Raw genomic sequence first — 18,750 nt, forward strand, 5'->3', positions numbered from 1 at the left:
CCATGTATTTGATGAATGAAGTGACATCCTCTCATGTCTTTTGTCCTGGCATGATAACCATATTCCAATCTCTCCAACTGAAAGCATAATTACAAATGTAGTAACGCAGTCCAACAGGCCACATGCAGTTATAGTAAACTACGGGCCAAGGCAGCGTCACTGAATCGAAATAGCAATCTTACCCCCACTGAGAAATACCTACAGTACAAATTGAACAATAATGCAAAATGGGTGAAAGAAAAAACAAGCTTTTTTCAGTGGTGCACCTCACTGAGTCAACTGTGAAGCGTCAGCGCTGGCAGTGTTTATGGCACATGACTTATCCACAGGCAACACTGACATCTGCTGGTTTTAAATGGGGCCTTATTTTTAACACCCATCACTTTGTGAGATATCATCTTATAAATGTTTATGCTGCTTTTAGTCATATATCTCAGTTTCCACTTCTTCTGAAAAGCATTCATAAATCACAGTTGCCTTCTTTGTATTTCAGACTCTTACATTTGCAAAATTCGCTATCCCCATCTTCAATCCTGCAGCCCTCTAAATTTCCATTTAACATGGATCAATTGAGTAGTGTTACACACTTATCAGCAGGACTAATTTATTTATGAACCTGTCATTTGTAATCATTGATCAGGATGTTCTCCTTTAGGAATCTGATGATATGCAAAGGTAAAAGATTCCCCAATTATTGTGTTTGGTCTAATTGAGGCCGTGTGCTTCTGCAAGAGGGTTCAGAGGGCTGCTGACTGACTGCTGCCCCGTCTGCCACATTACCAGACATGCCAGCAGAATCCTAGTAGATGCACAAGGACCGATATCGGTGAAAAACACTCCCACACACTGACATTTATTGAGACTTTGTGCTGTAATGAAAACACTTGTGTAAAATGGAATATTCCTTCCAATACCAGTTCTGTCTCATTTGGCAAATACAGTGACTGCATAACAGTTACAATACAGTGGCATTAGATGAAGTAGACGTTAGTTAAAAGCATGCAAATAGCAAACCTAATCGAGACAATCATGTCTGCTACGTTTCATTTGGCCTTTGAGCTAAACTGTATTAAGAGAATCCATATGACCACCGCTTTACCCTGCTTAAAATATCTGGGTTCTCCTGTTGCTCCAGTCTAAATAATAGTGTAATGCAATCCAGAGATCCTGTATTTACTTTACCACTACATTTACCAATGTAGTGTACACGTACATGTACACACAAAGAAAATTATTCCTTTTGAAAACCAAAAATGCAATACAGCACAGCATATACAGCACTAAGCTACAGTTAACCAAGTTGGCAGAATTAATTATTTATATGAAGAATCTAAAAATACAAAGAGCCATAGGCATTGTATTTACTTTATACAATAGTCTATCAAGATTTTTGCTTCCTAAAATAGTCAGAAATATTTGAAAGTGCTTTAAAATTGAAGCTGTATATTGTGTTGCGTCATTTTGATTGTATAAACTAAAATCTTCATTGACTGGACAAGGAGTTCTGCCTCTGTGTAAACAGGCAACGCACCCGAATAGATTATGTGAAGCTGTTAATATTCACCAACAAAATAATCAATGATTGTTCGATTCATCTGTCTTGATTTACCAACCACCAACCGAATTAATCCATTTCAGTCTCGTCAGCTACATTAAAGCAGAAATTCAGGCTCTGCCACTTTATAGAACGTTGGCTGGAACAGACCAAACCTGCTGTATATTCCTGGGCTGCCAAGCCTCATGGTCCTTCTTGTACTTTCAATTGTTTGGCCAGTAGTGGGCAGTCTTGCATCAACTTTCCATTCTAGATCCTATGATCCATTCCCAGGAAACAATGTCATCCTAAAACATTTGCAACCTCGTGCCACATAAAACTGTCTCTCTTACTATAATCACTTACACTTCAGCTATGCTAGTAATCAAAAAGTCTCAAAACCTGAAAACTACATTCTGCAGAGCTAAAATTTCAGAATGATCAAGCTGTTCAGAGACAATATTGGCAAACATTGGCAAAGAATTAGACAGAAAAAAAAAATAGACCAGAACAGACAAGTAGTTTGGATTTTCTTTTTTCTTCTTCTCAGAAAAATCCAACAAGACTGACGTTTGACCTGATTTTTATTAAATTATTGCATATTTGCAATGATCTTATGAAACAAGGCAACATGTGGGTGGAGAATCCTAACAAGCCTCATTTGAATGTGCAGAAAAGTAAGAGTACCGCTGAGAATCAAAATGATTTAATCTTTTTGTCAGTCATACAGAAAATGAATGAGAAACATTCTGAAAGGAACTGGTGTCAATTATTATACTGTACAATCAATCCAGATATATAACAAGGTCATCAATATTCTAACTAAAGTTTAGATACAAAATGGTCAGTAAATTGTTTTAAAGCAAAGATATACTGTATAAGGAATGCAGAGAGCAGTTCAGCGTTCATAACACAATTCACACAATGTCACCATTCAACATCGTTTCAGATGAGCTCTGTTTAAGCAACATCTGGATAAAAAAAAAAAATACATTAACAACAATTAGCATCGCCTGCTAAACACAGCATCTTTGCAGCCCTTCCAGCAAATCACCACATGGATTCATCTTAGGTATGTTTCTGCATCAGAATTTCCACTGATTCACAAAGTCACTTAGTGAGTGAGAGGGGAGCGCGGTGGAGAGGGTGAAGTTTCCGACTATATTTTTGAAGTTATTGCTTTGGGCCATTAGCCTGAGCTTTTATCCCCTCCTCCCGCCTCTCAGCCTGTCTGTCCAGGCTGGGGCTGAGGCCCCTAAGTGCTGCAGAGGGCAAGCGAGAAATCCCATTCACTGTCAGTGCTCCGCTGTCTATTGGGCAGATGTAGTCCGCAGATTCATCAGGTTTCCTCTTTCGGAGGTGGCTGAATTGGGTGAAGCCCAGCTTCTTTGGCTGAAAACAGAAACATCCGACCCACTAGTAAATCATTTTGATTCAATGCTGCAACCACCACATTTGAGTCATAGATGGTGCCCTTACCTTTACTTTCGCAGTGGTAGTGAGGGGCACATGACCCGTTGCATTTCCATACTCTCGCTTCTCCTGCGTGGCCTGAGACCCCACCAGGGCGGAGAAGGCAGTGGCCAGGTGGCGGCGGAGCAAAGTCTTCTGTGGAGGAATATTTAACAGCAGGGCCAAAGTCTCTGAGCTGAAGCGAGGCTCGAGGATCTATGGAGGAGCACATTGACGGCACATGGCAGCAACAACTTTAGGTCTCCAGCCATGGAATCCCAGCGTGACTTGAAAATGTTGCAGAAGAGCTCAAATTGTACAGTACTTACAATCAGCCCGCCATGAACACCACTGCCCCGGAGATTGGGAGCATATTCAGCTAGATCCACTGCTCTTAGCCACTCCATCACTCGATGGTTAGACCACTGCACCACCTCTGAGGGAGAGGGCTGTCTCTGGAGAAGTTAAAATAAAATATATCAGTTGACATTATACCATAACTGTTTGACTTTTATTCCTCTAAATACACTAGAAGTGGCAGAATGAAGCTTGAACAGCGCAAGGACTTTCTCTCTGTTTGAAAACGCCTGCCTGTCTCCATCTTGTGGGCAACTGATGTAATTACAACTTTTAACATTTTCCAGCAGAATCTCAGTAAAACCCTTCATATCTCAAACACTTCTTATAAAAACAGCTGAGTGCTAAACTTTTAAATTAACACACAAAATGCTCCCTACAGTACACCCTGGCACAATTCAGAGTCACCTCTTCTCCTGGCCTGCGCCGAAGACAGTTGGGGTTGAACTTGTTGGCGTGGAGGACATGGATGGCACATTTAATACTGAGATGATGAAGCTGGCTGGTGACCTTTAGAGTCAAGAGGTCATTCTGAAAGAACAGCAAAAGAGCATCAGTGAACTTTATGCAGAGTTTACAAATTAGTCTAAAAATTAAATGATAATAATAAAATTTAAAGGGTAAAGTTAGGTGCATCATTAAGTCTTACCACTGTGAGGTATTGTATCATTCGACCGTCCACCCGAGCTTCATGGAATTGGTCCTTATACTGAGGCAAACCAATGTCATCCAACCAGCCTGTAGGGGTGACAGTAAGACATTAATTCACTTCACTTACTAAACCTTTTAATGCTGATTCAAGTGTCCTCAGCTGCCAGCTGTCAAACCTCTGTGACTGCTCAGTTAAGATACAGCTCCTGGTCTTGAATGCTGGCTATATTTGCATTTCTTTAAATATAATGACATCTCACACATTACGTATCTTTGTTTGGCTTGTGGCCTGTGTCTATTTGTAGCTGTGATTTAAAGAGAGAGAGAGAACATGCAGCATGAGAAGTTCAAACTATTCTTACGGGTGACCCAGATGTAGTCCAGCTCAGACGACTTCTCTGTAACTTTAGTGGTGAAGGCACGCAGAGCGAGCTGCAGCTTCTTTCTGTGCAGTGGATTCTTCATACCCATCTCCTGAGGTCAGAAAAGACTGTTTGTCACAACAAAGCTAAAGATTGGTGAATACTTGGTTAATTTAGCCTGATAAACCTTTTTGAAGTTTCTAATTTACCACTTTAATACTTTTGTGTGTCAGTGACCTATAAATGCACAGTCACTGAGCTGTAAGTCTGATATGTTTTGTCTGAAGTGGCATTAACTGTCCTGTTTTATTCTCTGACCTTCTCAAAGTCCTGAGGTGTGGCAGACAGCAGTGTCTGTCCATTTTCAACCCACTGTCTGGTGAGGTTGACATACTGGCCCAGTCCATAGTCCTCTAGCCAGCCGCACACCTGCTCCTTGGTCCACTGGCTGAATGGAATATTCATATCACTGAAAGAAAAAAAAAACAGCACAAATCAGATAATTAAATGATTAATTTAATTATATCTTCACATCACATAAACAGAATTTGTCATGCTAAGAAAAGCCCCAGAGCCTCGTTTCATTTGAGTGTTTATGATAGAGGTGGGATTAGGCACGAGAGCCAAACCAGATTATTTCAAAGCAGCATAGTATGATGGTGACTGGCTGGCTGAGTTCTGTGCTACAGGGTCAGGCAGAGGCACAGTGAGCTTTACCGTGCAGAGTCATAAGATTCGGGGGTCCGGGTCAGTCTGGGTCCCGCTGTCGCACGCAGTCCCCCTCTTCTGAACTGACCGGCATCTGGATCTCCTGCCTGGAGCCCACCAGACTGTGTTCTTCGAAGTCTGTATCAATGAGGGTAAACTCTCTGGATGAGCATGCTGGAGACTACTTCTATTCACTTAAAATAAACATTGAAATTACTGTTGTCTTTTAATATGTAGATGTAGTAATTTCACTAATGTTAAAAATAAATGTTTACTTGGTAAATGTAGTGGCAGAGCAATGATTTAATATATGCTTCAATTATTTCTTGATTAAAAAATATGTGTATTTTTCTCTCTTCACATGACACAAACATATATATGTTATTTATACCCAATCAAATACATTTGATATAAACCATAGGTTAATTAGAATTACAGTACATATTTATGCATGTACTTTATTTAAATTTTAATGTGTGTTGGCCCTGTTTTGGCCAACATCAACATTTGTGTTAATTTACTGATGCATTGGCGTCTTTTCACACACTCACTTTCCCCAGAGTCTCTTGAAGCTCCTGTTATTCTTCATGTACTCTGGTGAGCCCACAGCTCGCTGGCCAGCCTGCGCGTTTGCTCCAGAATCAAGTGGTGAATTATTGCCTTCAGTGCTGTCATCAACTTTCTCCAACTTTCCTTTAAGAGGTTGCAAAAACCACAGTCAGTGTAATACGACTAAGTACCAATATGGTTCAAATTGTATAAATGTGCCGTAGAAGGCTATTTAGGTTTTATAGATGCATGTGATTATGGCAGTTTACTTGTGATCATTAGAGCAGTCATACCCTCACTGTAGTCTTAAATAAAGAGAATAGGCTATCAAAATTTGGCTTCCTGTAGTTGAGCCATTGTTAAAGACAAGTTCTTGATGATGATGATGATGATGATGATGACTGAGCAGAAAGCAGTGAAAACCCTTTTTTTTTTTCCTAAGTAGTGCATGTGTGTGGCAGGTTCTGCCTTTTCATGGTGCACCATTCAGGAGAGGGAGAGAGCAGGTTACGGACCACTGAGTTCAGCAAATAATTCATCGCTTAATGTGCCGTGAAATAGAAGGAGTTTTAAGCTAAGTTTAACAAGGTGTGATCTTTATGATAGAGGCTGCAGTCAGTCACCACTCTACAGCAGAATGCAGCAGAGAGGAATCAGGGTGGGGCTGGAGTTAAAACTGGTCAGTGAAGCTCAGGAAGGGTGGAGCTGGGATGAATGTGGTCAATCACAGCAAGACAGAGGGTGTGTTTGGTAAGAAAGTCTCTCTCATGATCCATCTGCTCTGTCAGGAGCCTCTGCAATTACAGCCGCCATCAAAGGTGCAGTGGTCGTCTGGTCAAAGGGGAGCGGCTCGCTCCAAACATGAATTCTGCCTTTGCTCATGGGAATTACGGGCCTCGCGACTACTCCACAGAAAAAAGGAGGTCTGATCCTATATTAGGGATTATTACTGCACACCATCCATCACATCATAATTCACATCCTGTGTAGTTAATATGCCTGAATTTACTTTGGCTGGAGTCTCCGTCTTCGCTCCCATCTGGAGACCTTTGGCTCTGGTTTTCACCGCTGCTGTCTCTGATCCCGTTCTGCTCTGACAGAGAGGCGTTCACAGGCAGCGTCTGACTTCTGGTGTCAGCCAGAGTGCTCTGGATAAACCGCACACAGAGTCAAGCAGAGAAGACAAAACGAAACGACATCAAGAACTGTAAATATGTGTACAAAACATGTTAATGCTTATACAACCCTGAAAAGATTGAAAGCATTTAGGGTTGATGGTACACATTAAAAGATTCATAGAAAATTATACACATATTCCATTTTTATGATGATGAGAAAATACCTTTTGTAAAGGTCCGTTAATTAGGTCATTCATGCTACTCGACAGCATTTGTGTTTCTGTTCTGAGAAGATAAAAGCACAGTCATCTCAGTGAAATCCAACTCAGACATGATGTGGTCATCCGCTGAGGAGAAGCTGCTTCTCTACCTGGAGTCACTGTCCTTCTGGACGGATGAAAGAGATGTGTGATGGGAGGAAGAACTGGTTGTGGAAACGTGTGATACCTATGATGGGTAAAATATGAATTAAGAGAAACTAAAATGATGAAGAAAAAAAAACAAGCTAGAGTGAGACCAGCTGAATTTGTTTGTACCCACTTCAGACTTTATATCCTCTGATTTTGCACTGGCGGAATCGGTGTTCTTCGTCAGTCCCTGCTCCTCCTCCTCGCTGCTGCTTGACGGAGTCCTGCCATTTGACAACGAACGAACAGCAGGTGGAGCTACGGTAACAGAGAAGCAGTGGCATGCGTTGCTGTTAAAGAAGGAAGCATGCTGGCTTTCATTATGCCCAAACGTCGATGCGAACATAAAACAAATGCCGCAAGGGAGCGAGGGAAGGATAAAGCAGGGAATAAGCTGATTACCTTGCCTTGTGGCGTGAGTGACTTCTCTGAATTGCCTGCACTGATTCAGGAGCAGAGTGAGCTCTTCAATGCGTCGGTCCTGTAGAAAACAGAGAAAGGGAGGTTCAAGGCCAACAAAACCCAATTAAGATGTTTATCTAAGGTTAGGGAACACACATATGTATGGACTATGCTTCACTCCGTTATTGACCGACGTGCCGCACAAACGTCTCTCTTTCACCATATGGCCTATACATCAAAGTGGTGGGTAGGGAGGGGATTGACACAGGCCTGGCTGGAAATCTTAGTTGTGGCGACCAGCTGCGTGTAGTGTGTGTTTTTTGAAGTGGTGCCCATGCCTGGTTTTGACATGGTTCTCTTAATGCAGTTCGCTCCAAAATTAGGCTTGGCAGGTCGAGGTCTACTTAAGTGTGGCTTTGCCTGAAATGGCTCGGCTTGGGGTGTGCGCGTACGTGTGCGTCTTCGCTCGTGTGCCACATGCAGGCCCGTGTCTGTAAGTCTTTAAAGTCCAAGATTCTCTGGGAGGGAGAATACAAAAGCCCCTCTGTACTATAAATGGTTGGAGGGCGGCACCTCCGACAAATGACCACATCTAAAAACAGTTACCTCCTAACCTTTTAGACAGCAGTGATGATGACACTTCTATATACAGGCCAGTAAGACGCTTTACATTGTAGTAAACGGCTGACAACACACACGCTGCTTTATGCTGCATAATCACATGCAGCTGTGTTGACCAGAGAGGGAGAGGAGAGGTTTCCATCACTGGCAACTTACCTTTTCATCATTGGCAGCTACAAGTGATTTCATGCCACTCCTGAGCTTCTGCAGTTCCTGATCTATAAAGAGAAACTCTGATTATTAATATGTATAGCAGCTGCTCATGTCATATAAATTAGCATTTTGTATAGAAACACAGTGGCATATGGTTATTTAGAAAGAAAGGAAAGTCAAAAACACATGCCAGCATGTAGATTTATTCCTCACCATATTAAACCATGTATTTTTAGATTCACCCAAGCCTTTTTTTTTATCCGCCAATCATGGCTTTAGCCATGTCAGCTTTTACATATTTGGGCCCACAGTCCACAGACTTTATAACAACTGCAGGCACACAGGCAGCGCTGCTGGTGAGTGACAGTGATTCTACCAAGCATGTACCCCAGAGAAGTGTTTATCTATGACAGACAAAATGAAGAAGGAACAAGACATTACGCTTTCAGGAATCCATAAAGATGACAAAGCTGCCCCACACAGCAGAAGAAACTAAAGATAAAAAAATAAAGAAACACGTCTGGAGAGAGGAAATAAATGAAAGATCAAAAGGAGACGTGGCCCATGGGTTTAAAATGATTTTCATTAAGTACTGTGCAGGCTTACATTTGGTGTTTAGCCTCTTCCTGTACATCTCCTCTGGGAGAGAGAGACAGAGACCCATGATGAGACAGTGTATTAAGGGCCTAGACAGACTTTTCCCACAGTTGTTACTGCAAGTTGATGAATGCAAAAAGGAGTCATTAACTGTGTCACCCGTCAGGCTCGGTAGCGCCATCAGAGTGAGAGGCTGCGGTTGGCAGGTAGGCTGAGGGCTCGGGGCTGGGTGCTTTGCTTACCTCTCTCTGAGCTCTCAGGGGATAGAGGGGGTCTGGCCAGCAGCTGAGTGTGCAAGCTCTCGATCTCTGCGTTCTTACTGAGCAGAAGCTGCTGAAGGCTGCTGATCTCCGCCTGCGGGTGCCACACAGTGAGGAGTCTTAGCGGAAAAGACATGCAGTTCTGCACAAATGCACCGTGTATGTGCCAAAACGTGTCTCTTTAAACACACACAGCTGAAAGCGCTTTCACATTGACAAAATCAAGACATATACGTGCATCTTAACTTAAAGCACATGACCTTGAGAATCAGATTTTTTAAGATATTGGTGGTTTTTTCACCACTACCTAGTATATATAAAACACCCACAACAAAGCACAGAAATGTTTCTTCTCTGAATTTTAGGGAACCAGATATTAGTCTGCAGTTTATAGTTTGTTTTGAAGTAACTTACAGAGCATGAGGGAAAAAAACAGATGGCAATAAAGTTCTGGCTGAACTGTTTGCAGTGTGTGCTGTCTCTATGTTGTGGACTTTTTGCCTCTTATACCACATCATACCCCTGCTATACTTTCTCTAACTGTCTCACACATAAAAGCATTTTATATACAACCGTATCTGCCATATCAACATCTGTACCCACTTATTCCAGTGTGCATTAAGACTTTCCGAGCTTGATTAAAAAATAATAGTCTACAGTTGACTACCAGTAACTGAAGCTCTAAACTGAGAAGAACAAGATTTTTATGTGAAATATAGTATTTGCTCATCTTGCATTTCTGGCTGAACATCCAGCTGATGGAGAGACGCCAGCAGGGTATTTGATGAACTTCTAAAAACTAAAAATAAAGAACTGCAGATGGCAATATGACTTTGAATTATACAGTATTCTCATATGCCGCACCACAAACCAGGTGGACCTCCTTTGAGAAGTGCCAAAATGACTGAGTTATGTGGCTGATTCCAACATTTTAAACATTTCCTCTCATGTGACCCTTATGCCAATCCTGTCGTGACTGTAGGTTGGCCAGACAACACTTCCAGTTTGTTGTGAACATATGGAATTTAGTGAAGCCCCAGCACGATGAAATATATCTAACACACAGACTCAGACAGCTATTGAACTGGGAGGGAAAGACGGACAGAGAGGGAGAGATGATGAAATACTGGGAGAGATTATCTAATCTCTAAAAAGTTAATGTTGCAGGATCATGCCAAAGCACACAACTAGAACATTAAAAATGGACTAAGCCATCATTAAATCTATTTCTACAGTTATTTAAAATAGAAGGGAAAACAGTTCTCAGACTTCTTAAGAAAACATACTGGAGGTGTCCGTGAATGAGAGAGTGTGTGTGCAAAACAGAATGACTCACTTAACTGGCTGGAACATCGGATTGGACGGCATTTAGGAAAGTTGAATGGACAGTTAGCAGTGGAATTTGAGCACTGATGGTACTGCAAAGTCTAGAAACCATGAAATTCAGAGCTTTCTTTTACCTTTGTTGCTTTGAGTTTCTTCTCATACTGTAACTTCTGATCCTCTAGGTGCTCCACTTTGTCCTTGAGAATCTTGAGCTCCTTAACTAAACCCTGAAACACAATATATGATAACACTTAGCCGGTTTAGATGTTCACGTGATCAGGTTAGTAAATCTGCACATTGCTCTTGCATGACCGTCATTATTAAATGTTAAATGACGAAACGCACCCATTAGTTGTGCCACACACTGATGCATGACAGATAAATATTATAAATGCTGTTTTCCAAACAAGGACATTTAGTGCAGCCGAGTATGTTTGGTGTGTTAAAGATTACAGACTCTAAAGTGAGACAACTCATGCTGTACACAACATTAGAAGTCATGCGGGCCGGCTGTGCCTACGCTTTCTCCTCCACAGTGGTACTGCTGCTCTGCATCTGAGCTACCCTCTTCCAGGCTGTGTGTGTTCCCATCAGGCCCATCTGGAGCCTCTTCTAGTTTGTGCATCACCCCTGAGGTTCTGTCACAGGACAGCCCGGGGTTCGAGGCCTGGCCCTCAGTGGACTCAGTGGGGCAGGCCACTGGAGAGTTGCTGTCGGCCGGGACCTCCAAGGCCTTTTTCTCCTGGATCTTGCTATTGATCTCCTTCTGAAACCTGCACATCTGCTCCTGCAGCTCACTAATGAAATTCACTACAGTCTGACAGATGCAATGGGGAGGAAAGAATTGAGAGAAGCGTTTAGAAATAGAAGATGAAATACTGTAGGGTGGGTGTATATGGCTGTGTTTGTGTATGAATACATTGCTGAAGACACAATCTTTCAAATCAGTTTTTGACTCTACCTCATGTTTGTGCTCGTGAGCCCTAGCATGTAAATATGATAGTAAACCTGAATTAGAAACACAGATCCTTCCCTGGTCCCCATATACAGACGGACTGGGCCAGTCTCTTCTGGTTGACAAATACTGTTTTGTACTTGTTCATGGATCTGAACTACCTGTATTGACATTATGCTTTGCCATATTCCTGAAATTCATACATATCCAGTTTATCTAAGTAGTTTGCACTGATAAATTGCAAGAGGGGTGAGTAGGTTTGCCATCTTTCAGAGGCAATCCGTGCCCATGTTCCCTCAGAAAGAGTGTAAACAGCAGCCGAGCTATGCTTGGACTGTGGACAGAGGAAGTCTCACTTGGGGTCCGGTACAGCGGATATGACAGATGATATTGAGTGCCTCCATGTCTAAATTTAACTAGGGGTTAGTGGCTCCACAGAAAGGAGGCTTCCACTCGTTGTGTGTGTGTGTGTGTGTGTGTGTGTGTGTGTGTGTGTGCGTGTGTGTGTGTGTGTGCGTGTGTGTGCGCAAACACGCATATGTGTAGACATGTTTGTGTAGTAGAGGCAGCACGTGGGAGGCTAGTAAAGTGTTCAAAGCAGATTTTTTTCCTGTTCTCCTTAAATCCGAGCAGCTGTTGTCGGGAAAGTTGGGTTTGTGCACATGATGAAAGCAGGATTAAGAAGTCGTGAAACACTGCTGTCTACTAACGCACACCTTTCTAGAAATACAAACAAAATGCCCAAAAAGACTCAATCATGTCGAAATAAATCTTTCATTTACTCTACAGTTGTCAAATGCTTTTGAGATCAAACCTCCTGTTCAAAAGAGAGCCCTTTTTTCAGAATGGCAGAGTCAACCTTTACCCACCACCAAGAACAAAATTCTCTGGGCTGAAGCCTACACACACTCATATTTGGCCCGCCATCCATCATGCCAGCTCCGCTATGCCTGAACTCTTTTAACCTGAGGACACAAAGGCTCTTTGACCAGCAGTGTTTTGAGAGTAACAACATACATTACAGTATCCTGTCTGGTAGAAGCGCCGCTTTGCCTACTTCCCCTCTCTCTGGTCACCGAATGCCCAGGATGTCTGCTGGTAACCGAACACACTGGCCTTAAGCAAATACATGATTCAGTTCAAGCTGACAAAAAAATTTAAACCCCTTGGAGACTTTTTTCCCGTAGCCTTCGCCCAGGAACAACAGAGCCAGGGTTTGGGTGAATGTTCCCCTCCATCCATCCGGAAAGTGTTTATGGTCTTCCATAAAATCAGCAGCTGACTTCAAGGTTAGATCCATCAGGACACAAGGCAGATTTTTGTGTGTACCCTCGTCATTCCTGGCAAAGTTAGGTTCAACTTTCCAAGGACTGAAGTAAAACAGAAGTTCCTGAGGATTTCAGCTAAACCGGTTCCTCTTTACAACCAATCCTCAGTGAAACAGACTCCAAGTCAGCTGGAGATGAGGCATCACGTCTTCAAATTTGCAAATCAAGAGTATGACGTTTAATTGCAAAATTTTTGTCAGAAACGTTTTATAGCTTAAACTAATGCGGCTAATTAATTAAAAGCAAGTAAATCAAGTCCGACTAGTACTACTCAACAAGGCAGCCTTGTTTTGATGGATGCATATTAGCTTGTGACAAGTTCTGACAAACAGCACAACAATTATCTACATATCTCACTGGCATTAAAAATAAAACCTCTCTGACCACCAGACATAGGCTGCTGCATGTGACGGCCTACCTCTGCTTTGTGCTGCCTTTCAGCCCCATGGCCCTGCTTTCCCTCCATGTCTGCGAGCTTTACTTTCAGGTAGGACACCTCCCCCATAAGACTCAGCTTCTGGTTCTCCAGTGACGTCCTATGCAGGAGCTCCTGTCATCAACAACATACACCGAGAGCATGAGGTGAATGCAAACATACATAAACATGTTATACCTGTAATGACACACAGCACTCAATACTTACTGAACAAAGGCAACATTAAGTATGAGGCAAAGCAAGCTTCCAGTTCTGTAATGACAGTCCCCTCAGACAAACCCACTGGTCTCAGACGCCGTTTGAGTGGCTAAATATACACAACCCATGACCACTATTTATAATGCCTATTTCACAGCTCACTCAAAGCACACAGCACAGGGGGGGAGAGAGAGAGGGAGAGGGAGAAAGAGAGAGAGAGAGAGAGAGATACCAAGAGTATGCAAAACATTCATTGAAAGAACATTAAAATAACTTTGACAGGTGCATTTTCCTGTCAGTGTGAACTGCAGCCAATCAAACCTGGTGCTGAGGGGGACTACAGGTCTGCTGCACCGCTCTGTGACTATTTGTCCTGAATGGCTGTCAACCTTGACAGTTTAGCCAGGCCATGCAGGCAGATGTATTACTAATTTGGTTGATGTCAAGCAGGTGCTAAATCACTTAAAGTCCAGAAATGAGCATCTAAGGCAGGCTGACAGTACGTATGGATATATCAATTTAAAAGCCCGGCTTCGGAAAATATCTGGGCTTCTTCTTGTGTGCACATGGAAAATATTAGAGCTTTGTCACCAGGAAGAGATTTAAGGCTCAGGTCCAAAGCCTCATAATGACCATGTCTCCAAGAAACCAGCCCTGGCTGCCCTTTGATACACTGCACACACACAGCACTGTGCATACAAGTCGACACGGAGCATTAAGTTCTCAACTCATCAGCAAGCTTAAAGACACATTCCTGGCAATTAGTCTGAATACGCCGAAACAGTCCGCTCTCGATGGAAATTTCACAAGAGCAGCGTTATAAGAGGGAGACATTCTGCATAATACCTGGTTCATCTTACTCCAGTGCCTGCCTGCAGCAAAGGAACAGTGAGTGCAGCTCCCTCATCAATGCAATGGCTTCAAGCGTCCTGTAGTTTCAGTAGATTAAGGTTTCATACATCCGTTCCAATCAGTGTTCCCCGTAGTGCTTATCAGAGTTTCTGTTGTAGACTTGAAGTCAAAAGCAAACAACTGAAAGTCGCAGACATACACTTCTAACTCTTAAAGGAGCACCACCCCTATTCTTTCTCCCTCCCATCTCTTTTTCAACTGTTCCTCCCTCTGGCCTCTGCTCTCTCTCTCTCTCTCTCTCTCTCTCTCTCTCTCTCTCTCTCTCTCTCTCTCTCTCTCTCTCTCTCTCCTGGTTGTTACAGGTTGGAGGGGGTGCGGCTAATGGTGCTATAATCACCTGCCCAGACAGACCCAGTCAGCCCTGTGTGCATAAACCAGAAACGCATTCTCAGACACTGCCCTGGAATGAGTCTGAGCGTCCTAAATATTTTGGTTGTCAAGGTAATCGACGGACAGATACACTGGAATTTCTTCCCAGGAAGCAGAACTCATCCTGAGCTACAAACTACAGCTTATAAGATTGGATCTGCAGAAGAAACATATTTAAAAGATAGATGGGCTGTCTGGGGCCCTGTCACGTCTCATTAAATGGAAGAACAATACTGATATAAAAGCCCCAGATGTCTCCTGGTGAAAGTCAGAGTTTCCTGATTTTGGTCCAGTGATACATCAAGCCTGTGGCATTGAGAAAGTCTAACAGAAGACATTTTGAGGTCTGTAAAGCTGTTTACCTGCTGCAGCATCTCCTCCGCAGAGTCGAGTTTGTGCTGATGCTCCACCAGAGAACTCTGTAGATCGCTGATCTTGGCTCCCTGAGCCTCCACCTGGTCTGTCAGCACACTCACCTGTGTGTATTTGTGTGCATGGACAGTACAGATGAGACGGATGAGAATCTTTTTCTACACCAAACCATGAGAATAAAGCAGTTTTGCCATCATTTCACGTCATTTTCTTACATAATTGCAGCTTGGGCCTAGCAACAATTCTTCAGGCCTCTCACAGTGCACCTTAATATCAGCTATTTTCATGGAATTGCTCTGCTCATTTTTGTTGAAATTTCTAAATCTGTGCCAGATCAAACAGTGCACACATTTCCTTTTAGAAGAAATGAATGATCCTTTGTGCCTCAGTAGGTGCTTGCAACACTTCAGTGGCTCCAGCAATGTCAGCAGAGCGCAGCAGGTTAAATGTAAATCTGCAGAGAAAGAAAGTATTAAGGCCACTTAATGGCTTATCACGCGCTAAAAGGCAGGTCCAAGCAGCCAAATGGAGTGGATGTTAGACAGCAACGTTTTATGTGAGGCCTGAAGAAACAAACAGGGCACCTTCTCTCACACACACACCTACACACCACAGCACATGGTGGTGCTCGCCTCAACCCGTCTCAGATAAGCACTCGTTCAGCACTCCTGATAACTGTGCACGCCTACACACCTGTATACGCAGACAAACACATCACACAAAACAAGACTTTCTAGTGTTGTGACAGCACCAAACCCAGCTTTATAACTGTTGCTTCGCCCATGCAGTGGGAAAAAAACAGCAATTGCGCAACATTTACAACACAATGCTCTGATTTACCTTTGCCCTTTCTCTTTCCCTTCCTCTCCTCAACACTCTTATTTGATATGGGCACTGTGTCCAATCAGCTCCCACTGTCAGCGTGGTCCCACATGTCCTCTTTTATCTGAGCAGTGGAATGGATTCATATCCAGTGGAATGGATTCACCTTTTTGCTTTATGTTAAATGTGTTGCTGCAACAAGCTTTTTAAAGATCGTGTAAGTCTCATACAAACAGAGACAGACAGGGATCCTCTTTTTGTGTGTTTTGTGTGGTAGGAGTGACTAATCTCACCTGCAGAATTAGTGACTCTTTGTCTCCCTCCAGACGTGCTAATCGCTCCTGGTAGGACTCACTGTTGCCAGGTGAATGGACGTTTACCTTAAGAGTAAAGGTCAGCTATTAAGTTCAGTAAATACAATGTCAATACAGAACAGTTGCCCAGTGGGTCAAATTTGGTTTTGTTTAATGAGGTTGCAGCCTCAGACACATACACACAGATGCACGTAGAGACACACACACACACAACTCTTTTCCTATCGTGTCAGTGGGACGTGGTTGGAGAAGTCTGTAAGAGGTTTACAAGTCCTAATCCAGCATTAAAAGTTGTGTACAACATTTTAAACTGGCTGATTAATAGGAAAAAAATATTTGGTGAAGGCTGAGCTCAGGGCTGCTTGTGTAGTCAGAGATATTTCAGAGCCATCCGTGTGCACGGGAATTAAAGTGCAACCAAATGAGCTCAAATGTCCCCGAAATCCAAGCTTTTAACCACAGTCATGGAAACATTATATAGCCCAGCGTCCAGTGAGCCAGCCAGCTAAAGTGGTTTGCAATAATTTAAAAATACCATTAAGCCTTTAATATATCCTGAATCCATGTGTTTTAAACAGTATAATATTTAAATGTCCAGTATGCACACTTTTAAGTGTTGTTATGTTCTTTTACTGAACATTTTGTGATTGATAGCATTTGTGTCCTGCATGGTCTCTGCTCTGGTCGTGCGAACAGCCCCCTTAGTTCTTGCTGTGTGCTTAGTTATTTTCAAACTATTTGTAGCCAGTTAAAAAAAAATTAAACCTAACAAATGCACAAATGTTTCACCACTTGGACCATGATAGTGTGAATAATCTCCGTGAGCTTTGTGTATATTAAGCAGCACTGTGGCCATAATAATACATATACACTGTGATTCAACCAAAATAATCTACACTCTCTTTGTGAAACCACACAGCTGTAATTGTTCTTGATGCTGTCCGAGAGGTGTTGTTGTTGACGTGGTTGAGGTGAAAGCTGCAGGGATATGTTGTTGCATTGCATTAAATAGTACAAATGTTTCTATTTTCTCTGCATTCAATGTCTTTTTTTTATACATTATAAACCTGAGGCTCAAAATTGTACATACCTATGATTGACAAGCATACGCATGGAAAGGCTTCCTCTGTGAATTTGCATTCAGTAAGAATTCTAACCTTATGGAGGCAGTGCAGACTAATGCCTTCTTAATGGTAGCAAGATGGTGTGTGTTGTCCAAAGGCTCCCTATAGGTCCAAGTGGCAGGAAATGATCTCAGCTGACATGCATATCCATTAGTCTTTCTCCTCGAACACTTCAACCTCGTGACCGGCTCGTGTGTTCAACAGTTCACCCACGTGTCACCTCAGCGGCGATCCGTTACAATATACGTGAGCTGTTATGTCAAAATATTTTATTTTAGCTTTAATAAAAAACATAATATTAACCTTTCCATTCCACCAGAAGCATGTGTATACGAATGCATGTGTTGCATATTCTGCAGCACATTTCTTCAAGTCATAAACAAAGCTTGCCTTCCTCCCAAATTACCTGCCATGGCAACTATAATTATGTAGTAAAAGCAACAACAGTGCAGGAGCAAAATGAACAAGTGAGATCCTTTGTGAAATTTTGCTGCAGTATGAAGGTATGAAGAGCAGACAAACAAGTGTAGAATGTCTTACCTTCCTAAGCCAGGCAAAATGTTTGTAGAAGTCAATATCATACTCCATTCTGCAGGCCCATTGTACTGTAGGTGTGGCTCTTAATTTTTAGATACTAACAGAATTTAGCTGCTTAGTGCTGCAAAGCATCAAAGAGGATGACCGGATACCGAAATCCACAGCAAGATAAAACAATGGCTCTCAACTGAGCTGCACCCTCGATCTCTCTGAATCCTTCTTTTACAGACCCTCCATATTGCAGTTGTAGAGAAAGCAGAGAGGACCTTAGTCCGTGTGGTTTGGAGTCTGGGCAGCCTGAGACTTTTAGAGCTGAGCCGAATAACTCAAACTATGCCAGTTGGCTGTACTCCCCTTCTTTCTTCTCTTCACTTTTTTCTACCTCTTTCCAACCCCCCCTTTTTCCCTTCCTCTTGCTTTCTCTCTCAAGCACTCTCAAACTGCTTCAGCATGTACCACATCTCTGCATTTCTGCTGCACCTCATGATCTCTCATCTTCTCCTGTCCTCCCTTTCTTCCTCCTGTACCTCTCTCTGTGTGCCTCCAGCCCGTTCTCTCGTGTCTGAAGCACCTCTCGATCGAGTTAATTTTTCTGGGGCTTCCTAAAGGGGCACAGGGGAGAGGAAACTTTCTGCAGCACATGCTTGTCAGATGTGGTGCAGAGCAAGGAGTCAGTAAGGACGACGCAGAAGGGGAGGAGGAGGAGGAGGCAGTGGAGGAGACTGAAGGGGAACGTGAGTGTAAAGTTGACAATAATAGATTTGAGTAGAGTTGAAGAGGGCAAATACTGTTGGTGACTAACCTGAACCAGACAGGCAAACTATAATCGCAGAGAAAAGAGGACAGGAACATCGCAGGAGTGTAAGAATGAAGGAAATGAGGGAGA

The 18,750-nt window shown here is 42.8% G+C and overlaps 1 protein-coding gene across 3 annotated transcripts; it reads right to left on the minus strand.

Annotated features, from left to right (window-relative positions):
• Nucleotides 1-2,117: 2,117 nt before the first annotated feature.
• On the minus strand, nucleotides 2,118-18,250 carry ppfibp2a (PPFIA binding protein 2a). 3 transcript variants are annotated; one of them, XM_041936384.1, is made up of 22 exons: nucleotides 17,868-18,250; nucleotides 16,183-16,269; nucleotides 15,058-15,171; nucleotides 13,199-13,330; nucleotides 10,632-10,724; nucleotides 9,154-9,265; nucleotides 8,921-8,953; nucleotides 8,318-8,379; nucleotides 7,541-7,619; nucleotides 7,272-7,396; nucleotides 7,102-7,178; nucleotides 6,956-7,016; nucleotides 6,623-6,761; nucleotides 5,616-5,757; nucleotides 5,074-5,202; nucleotides 4,675-4,825; nucleotides 4,357-4,468; nucleotides 3,993-4,081; nucleotides 3,752-3,874; nucleotides 3,316-3,441; nucleotides 3,014-3,202; nucleotides 2,118-2,926 (listed from the first exon to the last, which is right to left on the minus strand). In XM_041936384.1, exons 1-22 carry the CDS (start codon nucleotides 17,913-17,915, stop codon nucleotides 2,708-2,710), a joined length of 2,442 nt encoding a protein of 813 aa, XP_041792318.1. In that variant the 5' UTR covers nucleotides 17,916-18,250; the 3' UTR covers nucleotides 2,118-2,707. The 3 variants fall into 3 exon arrangements, with proteins under 3 accessions (XP_041792318.1, XP_041792394.1, XP_041792477.1); XM_041936460.1 differs by lacking the exon at nucleotides 8,921-8,953; XM_041936543.1 differs by lacking the exons at nucleotides 15,058-15,171; nucleotides 16,183-16,269; nucleotides 17,868-18,250 and adding an exon at nucleotides 14,261-14,458.
• Between the last annotated feature and the right edge of the window lie 500 nt (nucleotides 18,251-18,750).

This window comes from Chelmon rostratus, chromosome 1 (genome assembly GCF_017976325.1).
Source record: "Chelmon rostratus isolate fCheRos1 chromosome 1, fCheRos1.pri, whole genome shotgun sequence".
Taxonomy (NCBI): domain Eukaryota; kingdom Metazoa; phylum Chordata; class Actinopteri; order Chaetodontiformes; family Chaetodontidae; genus Chelmon; species Chelmon rostratus.